Source organism: Trichomycterus rosablanca, chromosome 16 (genome assembly GCF_030014385.1).
Source record: "Trichomycterus rosablanca isolate fTriRos1 chromosome 16, fTriRos1.hap1, whole genome shotgun sequence".
Taxonomy (NCBI): Eukaryota; Metazoa; Chordata; class Actinopteri; order Siluriformes; family Trichomycteridae; genus Trichomycterus; species Trichomycterus rosablanca.
This window is the reverse complement of record NC_086003.1, coordinates 5098010-5112862: the sequence shown is the minus strand read 5'-3', so window position 1 is coordinate 5112862 and position 14853 is coordinate 5098010. Positions and strand designations below refer to the sequence as shown.

The window sequence follows — 14853 nt, the reverse complement described above, 5'->3', positions numbered from 1 at the left end:
AGCGTAAACTGAGACACCTATCAATCACACACGTCATTTATTGTGACTTGCTTTTAAGGTGCATTTCATTAAAGAAATAGAAACACCTTATAACTACAGAAAGTGTAAAAAGTGTGAACTGTACCCTGGTGTATTAAAAGTCCTTCAATGACATTTCCATAATCTCCTACCATAACTTTTACTCAGATTTTACTTCTTGTCTGACAGTGCTTGAACCCCATGTGGGCGTCTGCTGATGTGGCTCATCCTCCTCAAGGTCCAACATGTGAAAAGTGGTTTGAAGTTACCTCAACCTGTTCAGCTAGTCTCCTCTGACCGCTTTTATCAACAGCAGAACTGCCGCTTACTGGATGTTTTTGGCAATATTTAGTGTGAAAATCTTATAAGATCAGCAGTTTTTGAAGTCTGTTTGACAGCAGCAACTGTTTCACAACCAAGCCACACAGATCATACTTTCCCCCTGTTTGATGAGGAACATTATTTATTTATTTTTCTATTCATGATTATTGTGCTGCTGTATGTGTTATGACTGTATAATAACACAAATAGGCAGGTGCACGTGCTCCTATTAAAGTGGCCAGTATGTATGAGGGATCTTTGAAAAGTTTCTGCACTTTTATATTTTGGTTGGAAGCGGTGAAGCGGGAGGAGTAGTAATCGGTCGTGTCATGAGAGACAGAGAGAGAGCTTATAGGCCGGATTTAGCACCTCCGGACGCTCAAAGAAGCTTTAAGGGAGGAAGATTTTCATGTGATGATGATGTGAAAGCAGCGGTGCATCAGTGGCTATGTGCTCAACCGATAAAATTTTTTGCTGATGGCATTAAAACGTTGGTACGATGCTGGAAAAATGCGGAAGGAGATGATGTAGAAAAGTGATTGAGTTTGTTTTTTAAATTCCTAATAAATAGAGTTTAAAAACATGTGGAAACTTTTTTGTAGAACCCTCATATATACATAAACTGTATTCAGTATTATCATTTAAAACCATAAAGCAACCCCAATACCTGCTGGGTAAATGAAACTTTCAGAAATACCAGAACAAAAGATCACATTTTAAGTTATTTGTTATTTCTTTATTGCTACCAATGACAAAATAATTAAAAGAGACATAAAATTCCTCTCTCTCTCGCTATATATATATATATATATATATATATATATATATATATATATAAAATAATAAATAAATATTAAAAGTAAAAGGTTTACACCGAAAGAAAAAACGACTTTAAATAGAACTAAAAGTTCTAGGCTGACCTGGATACATAGAAAGGAAGCAGTAACCGGCTAGAAAAAGGAGAAGTTGATGAAATGACTGTCATCACAAAATTCCATAATTTCATCAACTAGACTGAAAAAATAACCAAGCCCACAATGAGCCCCTGTCTCGCTTCATTCCTTAATAAAATACCAGGAGCTGGCATCCACTATAGAGCTCTGGGATATAATCTTTTTGTTGTCCTCAAACAAATGGCATCAGAAGATTAAAACATGCACACAAGGATAGCAAGGATATAGAAGTATGACATGTGACACGAATACCAACTGTGATTAAAGCCTTTACCCAGCCGCAGTGTTTAGTTTAGTCATGTCCCAGGATGAATGAGACATTACCAGCTCAATGAGTTGACAAACTACAGCTTATTAGAGGAACTGAAAAGTCTAAGTCAAGTGTCACAATTATATTATATACACACCAAGTACTGATGAAAAGCAGTTCATAAATATACCAGTTTAGGACCAAAAATATTTCCTCCGTCCCTATTTCCACCATATTTAAATATACAAATAATGCTCAGTATACGGAATATTATTTTCTTCTGTTTTTCTATTTCCCCCTTTGCCTCCAACTGTCACTTACTTTGCTGTGACAGACTGAAAAAAGCTGCCAGCAGAGGTCGCAATCGCAGCATCATTGAGAATCCAGACTTCTCTCTCCCTCAAGCACAACCAAACGTGCCAATGTAGGCACCCAGGTAGGTCGATAGCACAGCTGAGATTCCAGCTTGAGAGCTTATAATCTCAGCAGAGGTGGCCCAGCAGGTTCAGACAGATCTTCATGTAGTGACATCCTTGTTAAGTGCGTATAATTAATAAGATGATTCTTGTTTGACAGGGGTGAGCTGCATGCATGTGATCTCACAACCATTGAGTCTTGCACCACTTCTATCTGTGGTCAACCATCCTGCATGCAGGTGCCTCGACCAGCCAGCAGAGGCCGCATTTGCAGCATCAATGAGAATACAGGTTTTTCTCTCTTTTAAGCACAACCAAACGTGCCAGTGAGGGCACGCAGGTAGGTCGACAGCACAGCTGAGATTCCAGTTTGAGAATTTATGAACTTAGCAGAGGTGGGCCAGCAGATTCAGCACTTCTGGGATCAACCATCCAGCATGCAGGTGCCTCGACCAGCCAGCAGAGGCCACAATTGCAGAATCAATGGGAATACAGGCTTTTCTGTCCCTCAAGCACAACCAATCGTGCCAGTGTGAGCACCCAGGTAGGTCGATAGCACAGCTAAGATTCCAGCTTGAGAGCTTATAAGCTCAGCAGTGGTGGGCAAGCAGGTTTTACCACTGTGCCACCCGAAAGTGAGACAGATCTGTGAAAGAGACAAAAGCTGCATGGATGTGATCACAGCCATTGGAGTCTTGAATACAGGCTTTTCTGTCCTTCAAGCACAATCAATCGTGCCAGTGTGGGCACCCAAGTAGGTGGATAGAACAGCTGAGATTCCAGCTTGAGAGCTTATGATCTCAGCAGAGGTGGGCTGGCAGGTTTTACCGCTGTGCCACCCGAAAGAGAGACATATCTTCAAAAGAGACAAAAGCTGCATTCATTTGTTCTCACAATTATCCTGCATGCAGGTGCCTCGACCAGCCAGCAGAGGCCGCAATTGCAGCATCAATGAGGATCCCGACTTCTCTCTCCCTTAAGCACAACCAATCATGCCAGTGGGGGCATTCAAGCAGGTCAATAGCACAGCTAAGATTCCAGCTTGAGAGCTTAGCATGTGTTCTCCCAACCATTGTAGACATTCAATTACCAGTAATGGCACTGTCCAGCGAATTTAAAAGGGGCCCAAAAAAATCATCACTGTCTTCAGGTGTGGGAAGGAAGGGGGGATTGGGGTTTTAAAACCAAACCAAAACAAAATAGCAGGATACACCTTCTTAGGACTGGGCGATATGGTGAGAAATATCACGATACCTGCTATGTCAGTAATATAGGAAGCACATAACGTATTAATATGAATATAATATATAAAAAAATCCACATATTTTCAAGGAGAATGGCATAAAGAATAAGATAATATGTTACTTAAAATTGACACTTATCTCAAACGTAAAATAAAAACTGCTTTAACTCTCTATTTAAAAAAAATTAAGTCCATGTCCTAAATTAAATGGCAGGCGCCTCATTTGCCTCCCGATTCCTTACGTTCCTGCTCCAGTGTAACCTCCACCTGCTCGGTATCCACCGCGTCCCCGTTCTCATGGGCCTCGTTGGTGGGAGACTGAAATCCGCTGTCATCGTGCTGTTCCTGGCCCAGTTCCTCATCAGAGTCTACGTCATAGTCCTCATCTTTCACAGCATTGTCCAGCTCCTGAAGGGCGCTGGCGATAGCCGCGTCCCTCGGCATCAGTTCGTTCACTATGGTGATTTCCTGTATTTCGTCACCCTCCTCCAGAGGCAGGGTCCCGTTGGTCAGCACTGCGTCCTCTGTCGAAGGAAGAACCATTTCCAGGACTGGGTTAATGAGGTGACGGATCTCTAGCACGTTGTCTGGAGAGCTCGGGGTCTCCGGGGTTTTTGGTTCCACGGGACTGATTGGCGGCTCCTGAAGAACCTGCCTCTGAAGGACCTCCGTGGTGCTGACGGGTGAGTCAAGCTGCCTCTGCAGGACGTCTGAAGAGCTGACTGGTTCCTTAAGCTGCCTCTGCAGGACGTCTGAAGAGCTGACTGGTTCCTCAAGCTGCCTCTGCAGAACACCTGAAGTGCTGACTGGTTCCTTAAGCTGCCTCTGCAGGACATCTGAAGAGCTGACTGGTTCCTCAAGCTGCCTCTGCAGAACACCTGAAGTGCTGACTGGTTCCTTAAGCTGCCTCTGCAGGACATCTGAAGTGCTGACGGATTCCTCAAGCTGCCCCGCGAGAGTCTCTGTATTAATTACTGTGTCCTCTTCATCAAGCTGATTCTGGAGGTCATCTGTATCAGCTAAAGGTTGCTCTCTGAGATCTTCGCCCATCTGTGCCTCATTTTCCTCAGGTATCTCTTCCACACCGGGCACCTCCAGACACGAGCCGTAAGGCACCGATGACAAGCCGTCGGGCCTGATCATAGAGACGATCTGTCTGCGGTTCCTTTTCCTTTCCTCTCTGTCGCCGCCTCCTCCGTACTGGCCGGCCCAGTCGACAGTATCCCCCTCCAGGAGGTGCAGGTTGGGGTCACTGTTGGTCAACACGATGCTGTCTCTGTACAGGTTGTGCCTCCTCTGGACGGCCGCCTCCTTCACCGCTGCAGAGCATAATGAAGTTCAGAACGGATCAGCTCATGGATCAGAATTAAGTTTACTTATAGTACAATAAGCTTTAGCTCCATCTATGGAAATGCCACTGTGTTTCAGTTGGACCTGTATGTGCTGTATCCAAAAGTATTGGGACACCCCTTCTAATCTTTGAATTCTTGTATTTTAGCCACAATCATTGTTAACAGGTGTAATAAATGAATGTTATAGAGGAAATTTTATGCTCAGCCAATTATGGTTGGGTGAGTCTGGTGTCCTAGTCAGCAGTCAGTAAACACCGCTATACTGCCATAGCATTTTATTTGCTTGGCATCAATAAACCATGGCAACCAAACGCCCACAGACAACGATGATGCTTCCAGTGTAAACATGGGCAATGGGCGATCACCAATTCAGACAAGAGGTGAAAAATCACTGCTATTCCAAACGTATGTTCTTTGACTCCATTTGACTCCAACTCATTTTTTGGCATAGACACAATGTTTAACACTCAGCCTTGAATTAAGGAAGGAAAGTCCGGATGGGGTGTTGGTGCTATAAATAATAAAAAAGCAACACAATGTCTCACCCATCATGATGTCCTTGGAGACTGACTGCAGTACGACCTCCTCGAAAATGTTCTCCACCAAAATAAAGCGTGAGAAGTCTTCAAAGATGAGCTCTTCAAACTTTGGAAGTTCCTGAGGAGCACACAGAGGCGTACATTTCAAAAGCAGATCTTTATTTACAGTGCCATGAAAAAATAATTGCCCCCTTTCTGATACACGTGCTATTACACATCTGTCACAATGACAAAAATGTTCAATTATTCAATGAAATGTGATATTAAACAATGGAAATGTAACACATTTTGGATAATATTGCTCTATTGCTACGAGTTATTTAACACCTATGTACAAATTATTTGCCCCCTTAACTGGTTGCATGACCTTTAACAACAATTAATGACTTATTAGTAAATATTATTCTTATACAACACTTTATACAACACTGGACTTTTTGCAATCGTCTAATTAATCCTTTCTTCAATGTTGTAAAACTATTTTAAGTCTTAATATTTTGGTTCAATACAATCCATGGCTTTTGCCTGCAGTACTGGACTCTTCCACACGATGTCATAGTTGCCCAGCAAAATATCTGCACATTTGCACCATATGGACGAAAATATGTTGACACCCCTTTTGATTTTTTAATTCATGTGTTTCACCCATAACAATTGCTAACAGGTATAACAAAGGAAATAATATGCTTCCAACGGACGTACACATACTTTTGGCTGCATACCTAAGAAAAGTTATGCTACACAAATGCCACAAATGACTGTGTTATGTACCTCATGTAGTGTTTATGTAATGTTAATGAAAATAAATTCATATCGTATGTAGAACGAGAGTCGTCTGATACTCACAGCAGAGTAGACAGGGTAGAGATGTTTCAGCATGTGTGGAATGATGATCTGCAGCAGTGCTTCTCTAAAGAACTTCTTACGAACTGAGCTACTGTCATAGTCGTATTTCTGAAGGCAGGATAAAGGAGTTTTAACTTTATAAACAACAACAATCACTCTTTCAGTCCTCCACAAAGCTGTCAAGTACAAACCACATCAAACTGTGTATCTATTCTACTGCACATATGAATTCAAACCCTTATCACTGAGGGGATCAGTGTGAAGATAGTGGACTAACCTTCAGTACTCGCTCCTGGCAGCACTGGATGGTTTTATGGAGCTGTTCTTCTGACTGATCTTCTAGGCTTTGGTGCAACAACTGCTCAAATGTGTAGACTCCATTGTCCATTTGCTGCAGGGACAAACCAAGAATTTTTATTCATTAGAAACATTATTTCTGAGTGTCTACAGTTTATTAGAAAATTACATACAAGTACCTTTATCTAGAAGCACTCACAACCCACTTATAGTCAAAATGCATAATACAAGTACTACCCTAAGTCTGTTTTTGGTACATGTCACTACATTTTCATTTTACATTTTCAGCATTTAGCAGACGCTTTTATCCAAAGCGACTTACACAGTGAGCGGAACACAATGAGCAATTGAGGGTTAAGGGCCTTGCTCAGGGAGCCTTGCCCAACAGTGGCAACTTGGTGGTGGCGGGGCTTGAACCAGTAACCTTCTGTTTACTAGTCCAGTGCCTTAACCACTGAGCTATCACTGGCCCCCACTATAGCCTCATTTACTGCTTACCATTTCTAAATATCTAAATAATCAATCTTGAAAGTCATTTTATTATTTACTTTGTAATTAATGGCTCAAATAGACTATAACTATGACTATATGTGAATTGGAAGGTGTGTCCCAATACACAATTTGTCCAAATAGTCTATAATAAAGAAGTAGATATATAGTAGATATGCAAAAAAAGAACCCAACCTCTCTCATAAGGATTTGACCTCTCTGAATAAACACAGAGGAGCTGGACACGTCAAATCTCTGCTGAAGACCCTCCAGACTCAGTTGCTCCATATTGTAGTAGCAGCTCTGCATCTTCACCGGATGAAAGGCCAGCATGGACAGTTTCTCCATATGCTGCAAATACAACAGATCAGCTAAAACATCACACTTGTCCTTGAGAACAGCTTTTCCTAAGTCCTGAGTGCATTTTGTTGAGCATTTCCCATGAGCATTGGGCGGAGATCTACTTTACAGTGTGCACATGCTCTCCTCACCGTTCCAAGTGCTGCTCTTCCTTCGTCGTTGACCGTATTCTTGCTGATTTCCACCAGTTCGACGAAAAGAACCTCCCTGACCTCGGAGAAACCTCTGCCTACTGGGTCCATCAAAGCTTCTAAGATGGAACTGGTGTAGGGCTGAACACCAGCCTTACAGAACTGCTCTGCTTGTGGAAGCACCATTGCTGCAAACACACACATACTAGTACAGTTAAACTACAAATACATGGACTTTTGTCATCACAGGATCTTGTGCTAATGCACAAGATCCTGTGATCCAAGATCCCCCCCCCCCCCCCCTCCCAGACGACAGGGAATGTCTGTCCATTTAATCAAAAGAGCATTTGAGAATTACAACACTGCAACATTGGCTTTGTAACATGCACACAAGAATTTGAATTTTTTTATTTTACAGATCAAGCTCAAGGTTTTTAGCCAGGGTGAAAGCTTACTACACCTAAAATGGTACCAAAAAACATAGTAAGGAAACCCCTTAGCATCTCCTTACCGCGCATCCTTCCAGTAACATGTTCTTTGGAGGCAACGATCTGGTCCATGTCTGTGCGGAGTGCAGCGTCCAGACGGGGACGTTCTACTTCACAGGCCTGTACCAGTGCCCCATGCTGCGCCTGCGTATGAGCCAACACCTGCCTGTACACTGCATCTGAGATCTGAAGGACCACACAACAAGCATTAGCATCAGGCTGTAAGTAAGCATTACTACATTACTACTCATTGACCATACTCTCAATACTCTCAAGCCACGATAAAAATTACAGTTTGAACTTTTAACTACAGTTGTATAGAAGCTTATATTATATTGGCCTTGTGTTAATTCATTAGACATTTGGTAACTCAAACAAAATAATAGAGTAGATGAATTTTAGGCACAAATACCAAATTCCATTATGAAAACCTGCATAGCAAATCAACTGTATGAATAATTATGTCAAACGAGGGTTCTGACTATAATGTGTAGGTGTCTGTACTAACCAGCATCCAGTTTCTCTGCTTCTGCTGCAGTTTGCCTTTTAGCCGAGGCCCGATCACCTTCTTGAGGTCTGGGAGCAAAGTCTCCATTACCAGATTGGCCAGAATCTACACACACAAATAAATATTGATTTTAATCCGACGAATTGTGCATCTGTCAGATCTAAATACTCAATAGTACAGAATTATTGAAATACCCAATACTCTGCAGGCATGAGGCATAAGGATGTATTTAACTACATTTGGGTTAATTGGGTTAAATGTAATTGTTGGTTGAACTACACCACATACAAAAGTACGTAGTAAAGTATCCACACTATGCAGTGTCCATCGAAATACATTGGCAGTCTTGAAGCTTAGTGACTTTAACACCTCAATAACAAAACGCCATCTTCCGACCAGGTCCTTTGATCAAATAATGTACTGTTAGAAGAGTCCTAGTCAGATTTAAATGCTGCTAATGTAAAGTATAAATGGGTAAAAGCACCCAAATCTTAGTCATGTGTGGAAATACTAGGCAGGGTTTTTTAATACCCAAAATATTTTACTAGATTTTCCTTAAAAATGATTACGAAGCAAAACAAATGATTCCGAAGCATTTAAATGATGCATAGGGATGTATTTACAGGGAGTTTTGGGTAAGATAGACAGCAAATATGTCTTGACTGACCAACTACATTTGGGTTAATTGGTAAATGTAATTGTTGGATGGACTACACCACATACAAAAGTACATAGTAAAGTATCCACTTCACAAAAATATACAGCTATGCAGTGTCCATTGACAGACATTGGCAGTAAAATGGGTCATATTGAAGCTTAGTCACTCACCTCAGTTACGAAATGTCACATTTTAAACAGGTCCTTTGATCAAAAATATACGGTTAGAATGGTCCCATAATGCTACTGTAAAGTATAAATGAGTAAAAGTGCCAAAATCTTTGTCACATGTGAAAATCATTTGTCCTGAAGTGTCATGATCATCACCATAGTTGCCTCTGGAGGCGATGCCAATACAAAACTGGTTTCCCAGACATGAATTAGATTACCATGGCTGTGCAACCACACACAAGCCTAACACATTCACAGATGTGTTTCTGACTTGGGTGTAAAGAACATGACCAACCTAAGTGCTTAATGTGAACTTTTGAAATGAACTGGAGCATTATTTTGTGAGCCAGGTCAATACAAATGCTTCAGTGGTTGAACGAGAGCGGATCCTTGCAGACCTGTTCCATCTGGTGAAAAGCCTTCCCAAAAACAGTGGGTGCTGTTACAGCAGCATGGTAATACTCATTAATACCCTGTAGTACCCTGGTGTACAAAGACCAAAGAGAAAAGTGCATCTCCAGTGTAAAACCGTTGATTTTGCATTCTTATCTGAGGACTCTGATAAGCATTTATGTGAAGACTGTTAAGCTCTAAAGCTCGAATGATGTTTGATAATTTCACACAGGTTAGCCACAATGAAGCCAATGCGATGTCTTCTTCATGGTGTTTGAAGCGTTAGCAATAACAGACCTGACACAATCAAGCTTTGAAGTACGTTGACCACATGAGAGAGCGTGTGTATATTTGTGTTTGTACAGGCTTTCTGTTTTCATGTGTGCTTAAAGGGATGAAAACATACGTTTGAAGGACAGACGCAAATAATTGAACACAAGACACAACACAAGTCTAAGTTTGTTTTATTTTGAGGACTTTTTTTTTTTTAATTATCTATTTTTCCCCCCAATTTTTCTCCCCTATTCTAGTCGTGTCCAATTACCCTGATTGCGTCCTCTATACTGGCTCGACCCCTCAACTGACCTCCGGTACGCAATCAGTACGGATAGTGCATTTTTCACCTGCATGAGTCGAGTTCATACACTAATGGACATTGTGTACGGAGGGTCACACCCCCATCAGCATTATTCCTCAGCCCTGTGCAGGCGCCATCAGTCAGCCAGCAGGGGCCGCAGTTGTACCAGTTATGAGGACCTATGATCCGACTCTCTACCCTCTAACCCTGAACAACAGTCAATCGTTGATCATGCTGCCGCCCAACCCAGTCGGAAAAATGGAGTTGAGATACGATGCGATGCATTCAGAACCCCAACTCTGGTGGTGCACTAGCATACTTTACCGCTGCGCCACCTGAGCGACCTATTTTGAGGACTTGAGTCCTGTCAGCTGTCTGACCAAGAGACAGATGAACATCATGGGTTCTTTGTTATTGAGAACCTTATTTCTTGTTACTAAAGAACAAAAAATATGTACCTGTTCAATTTAAAGATCATTTGAGAATTAGACCTTGATGCTACATTTACACGACAGTCTGAAGTTTGTACTTGTACATTTTTGGGGCATGTATGTCGTGGCAGTCTGCATTTCATGGCTTTAAGATTCCACCTTTCTAACAGCTACCTTGATCAGCAACAGCATAACAATAAAGCTGAAGAAAGTGCTGAAGAACGTAGCATGTAACATTTTTTCTCATTGTGTTTGCACAACGGCCTGTAAAATCAACAGACACACAAGGAGCTGAACACAAACCTAAGACTCACATGTACAATACCCAGAGTCGACTGTTTTGGTGTAAAGCAAACCACTATTGGAGGCTAGAAATGTCAAAATACATCATATGAAGCAATGAATCACAATTAAATTTTTGGATTGAAACATTCAGCAAGGACATACATCGATCACGCATAACATTATGACCACCTTCCTAATATTGTGTTGGTCCCCCTTTTGCTGCCAAAACAGCCCTGCAACTGTGATGCACTGTGTATTCTGACACCTTTCTATCAGAACCAGCATTAACTTTCTTCAGCAATTTGAGCTACAGTAACTCGTCTGTTGGATCGGACCACACGGGCCAGCCTCCGCTCCCCACGTGAATCAATGAGCCTTGGTCGCCCATGACCCTGTCGCCGGTTTACCACTGTTCCTTCCTTGGACCACTTTTGATAGATACTGACCACTGCAGACCGGGAACACCCCACAAGAGCTGCAGTTTTGGAGATGCTCTAACACAGTCGTCGAGCCATCACAATTTGGCCCTGGTCAAACTAGCTCAAATCCTCACGCTCGCCCATTTTTCCTGCTTCTAACATTAACTTTAAGGATAAATGTTCACTTGCTGCCTAATATATCCCACCCACTAACAGGTGCCGTGATTAAGAGATAATCAGTGCTATTCACTTCACCTGTCAGTGCTCATAATGTTATGCCTGGTCGGTGTATACAGTATATGTAACAGTATCTCATGTTGATTAGGGCTTGAACTTTTGACTGGCATTTTGTTGCTGACATAACTGGAAGAACCAGACAGCAGTGAGCGAAAAAAAATGTAGGGAGTGCCAGTTTGCATTGCATTTAAATGTGTTCAAGAATCTTCTACCACAAACAAATTCGACTGTAAGTGAAAGAGAAATGGTACAGTAGTGTAAATGAAGAATTTGACCTGTTCCTTAAAATAAATCTGAATGCTTCTACAGAACAACAATAACCACAAATGTAAATAACAAAAATATAAATTTAAGATCCCCTTAAAAAAAAAAAGTTTATGTTTTTTAGCGCGTCCAATTGCCCGATTGTGTCATGCTTCCTCTCCACTAATGCCAACCCCTGCTCTGATTTGAGGAGAACGAAGCTAAACCACGCCCCCTCCGACAAGTGGGCAGCAATCGTATGCATTTTTTCACCCACACTAGGCGAGTGCATATATGCGAATCAGCCTTGCGTACGGAGAGACACACCCTGATCCACACTCTTTCCCCGCCTCTGTGCAGGCGCCATCAATCAGCCAGCAGAGGTCGTAGTTGCATCAGTCATGAGGAGACCCTATCCGGCTTAATATCCCACCCCTATATGAACAACAGGCCAATCGTTGTTCATGTGGCCGCTCAGCCCCGCCAGATGGCAGAGCTGAGATTCAATACGATGTATTCGAAATCCCAGCTCTGGTGTGCTAGCGTGTGTTTTTACCGCTGAACCATCTGAGCGGCTTTAAGATAAATTTTAAAAGAAGTAAATGTACTTAGATTGAATCCCACTCAGTTCTTGGCTGAGGATTTTAACACTCAGAGTTCATCAGATAATAAATGAACATCTCAAAGCTGTACCTCCCAACAATGGCTGTGCAACAAAGTACTAATTTGTGTACTTAATGTACTAATAATTATTAATGCAGGTCATAAAAATGTATCTGAGAACACTTTAAGGAGATGCAAGTATGCAATAACAGGTAAAATCAGTAAAATGCAGTTACTTTTACAGAACTGTAGATCAGAGGTTAATTTCTGTGGGAACTATGGACTAGAGGGTTAACTTTAAATCCCAGATCTGAAAGAGAGCCAACTTTAGGTTTGAAGTCCTTCAACCTTTAAATACTAAGCTCGGCACTTCGATTTTACTCTGCCTGTCTTACCAGTACATAAAAGCTCTGGCCGAGACAGACGGGCACTGCTAACACATTCTCCTGTCTGTGCCTTAGATCTCTAATAACATGTTTGATCGCTAGCTGGCTTTTCACTCTCTGGTTTAGACATAATTGATGGTTCAGTTAGCTCCATGACATTAAAGCAGAGCAAGGCAAGCTGAATATGATTTAGCTACACATCAAGCAAAAGACCAAACGCTGGGCCTTTCTTCATAGCCCACTGTCTAAATATCTAAATATTTCTTTAGTAGTTCATCTCTAGCTTTATATCACTCCATCCTTCTTTAAATTCCACTCAGGACTGTAATGCGGGTTAAAGCAAAACCAAATTCCTTCGCTTCAGATCTGCACAAAGCATTTGTTACTGTTTCAGTTACACCACAATTCAAGTGAACAATAAGCAAAGTCTCGCATTTATAACTAATCCTTAAATAAGGGCCTGTTTACCTGCACAATATACTGCACATTTTGTCAGCAGGAAACTTACAGCCGGAGCCAGTGAGAAAGCACAGTTCTACATTTTGGTGCACTATATGGTCGAAGGTTTGGGGATGTCCAATGATAACCTTTCATTTAAATACTATGGGCATTCCTATGAAGGTGGTCCATGCTTTGCTGCCACATCTAAACCAATCTCTGCCAAGTTGAAAGCAAAAAAGAGCCAATCAAAAAATGTAAAGCTGGATAAAGTTGTGACCACATTTTTTTAATGTACTTATTTGGTTTGCAATTTTCCTTGGGTGAAACAACTAAACAAACAAAAAAGCCTAGTGGGTAGAGCTTTGGGCTATCAACCGGAAGATTGGCGGTACAAATCCAGGCTCTACTATGCAGCCACTGTTGGGTCCTTGAGCAAGGCCCTTAACCCTCTCTGCTCCAGGGGCGCCGCACCATGACTGACCCTGCGCTCTGACCCCAGCTTCCAAACAAGCTGGGATATGCGACGAAAGAATTTCATTGTACTGTACACCTGTATATGTATATATGACAAATAAAGGATATCTTATATTATTCCTCCTCCACCAAACTTCACAGTTGGCTTTATACTTTTAGGCCGGAAGCATTTCCATAGTATATTATATTATATTATAGCACTCAATGTTTCTACTCTGTTGGCCCATGTGACATACTACTGTACAGTTAAACTGCTGTTCCACCCAGTTTTTTTTCCAGTGTTGAATGAAAGCATTAGTGTAATTAGTGAAGATTTTAGTCTATGTACAGCTTTCACAACATGTTCACCTGGCTGGTACTTTATGTCAAGTAGCTTGTAAGTAGTTAAACAATTTCATTAATGCAGTAGTGGAGTAGATTTATAAAAGCTACATCATTTAATTTTCTTTATATGCAAAATCTTAAAGCTACCGACCACAAGAAATTTGTCTGTGTGGTCATTTATAATCCAAAAAACACCAAAAACACCTAAAGTGCTGGAACATGGGTGGCATTGCCCATTATAAAAATCCAAACTTTTTTCCCACTCCCTCAAATTCTCCACTTTTTCTGAAAGCTGAACTGTCCTACTCCTGCAATCAGAAAACTGGGATTTAAACTTTCTTCTTATTCACCCAAGAGAGGTTTTGGACATCATGGACCTTATGAAACTGTCCTGTATTATCTGGGCCCGCAGGGAGAAAGTAGAAAACTCACCCTTGGTGGATCTCCACACATCATGTCCCAGGTACCGTAGTGGCCTTTAGACTGTCTGTAGAGTCGCACAGAGTCGGTGAACGCTGGTGTCTGCACATTGTTCTCCTCTGACAGACCTGCAGGGGGGCAGACGAGAGCAGTGTTATTACGGTAGCCATCTGAGACTACACTCATAAGAGGCATTCAGTGATGAAGCTCTCAAGTAATTAATGTGTTATTACCTCCACATGTACAAGTAAGTTATCTGCTGAGAAATGAAATAAAAGACAACAGCTGAGCTTTGAATGAATTTATTTTAGTAACTCAATTACTTACAAATTCATATATAGACCATTAGAGCACACTGTTGGTGACAACCCTGAGGCCTAACTCCTGTATGGATGTAACTCCTAGTCCAAATGCAACCAGAGCACCTTCCAGGACCAAATTATTAAAGCCAAGTGATGGTGGACTTGCTCTGCTATCTTTTGCTTCACCAGCGACAGGGTCGACTGATGAAGTTTTCAACAGCAAGTCCTTCGGGTCTAAAATTAAAGGGTACCGCCTGGCAGCCTCGCTCCAGATACTAG

The 14853-nt window shown here is 41.7% G+C and overlaps 1 protein-coding gene across 1 annotated transcript in view; it reads right to left on the bottom strand.

The window, feature by feature from the left end:
• Positions 1–3420: 3420 nt before the first annotated feature.
• The window catches only part of niban2a (niban apoptosis regulator 2a), a 32118-nt gene continuing 20685 nt past the window's right edge, over positions 3421–14853 (bottom strand). The window contains exons 6-15 of the mRNA XM_063012102.1: positions 14285–14400; positions 8212–8316; positions 7727–7889; positions 7216–7403; positions 6920–7075; positions 6216–6329; positions 5939–6046; positions 5099–5210; positions 4211–4520; positions 3421–3850 (exon numbers count right to left, since the gene is read on the bottom strand). Coding sequence (XP_062868172.1) covers positions 3421–3850; positions 4211–4520; positions 5099–5210; positions 5939–6046; positions 6216–6329; positions 6920–7075; positions 7216–7403; positions 7727–7889; positions 8212–8316; positions 14285–14400 — 1802 coding nt within the window. The remainder of the gene's footprint in view (positions 3851–4210; positions 4521–5098; positions 5211–5938; positions 6047–6215; positions 6330–6919; positions 7076–7215; positions 7404–7726; positions 7890–8211; positions 8317–14284; positions 14401–14853) is intronic.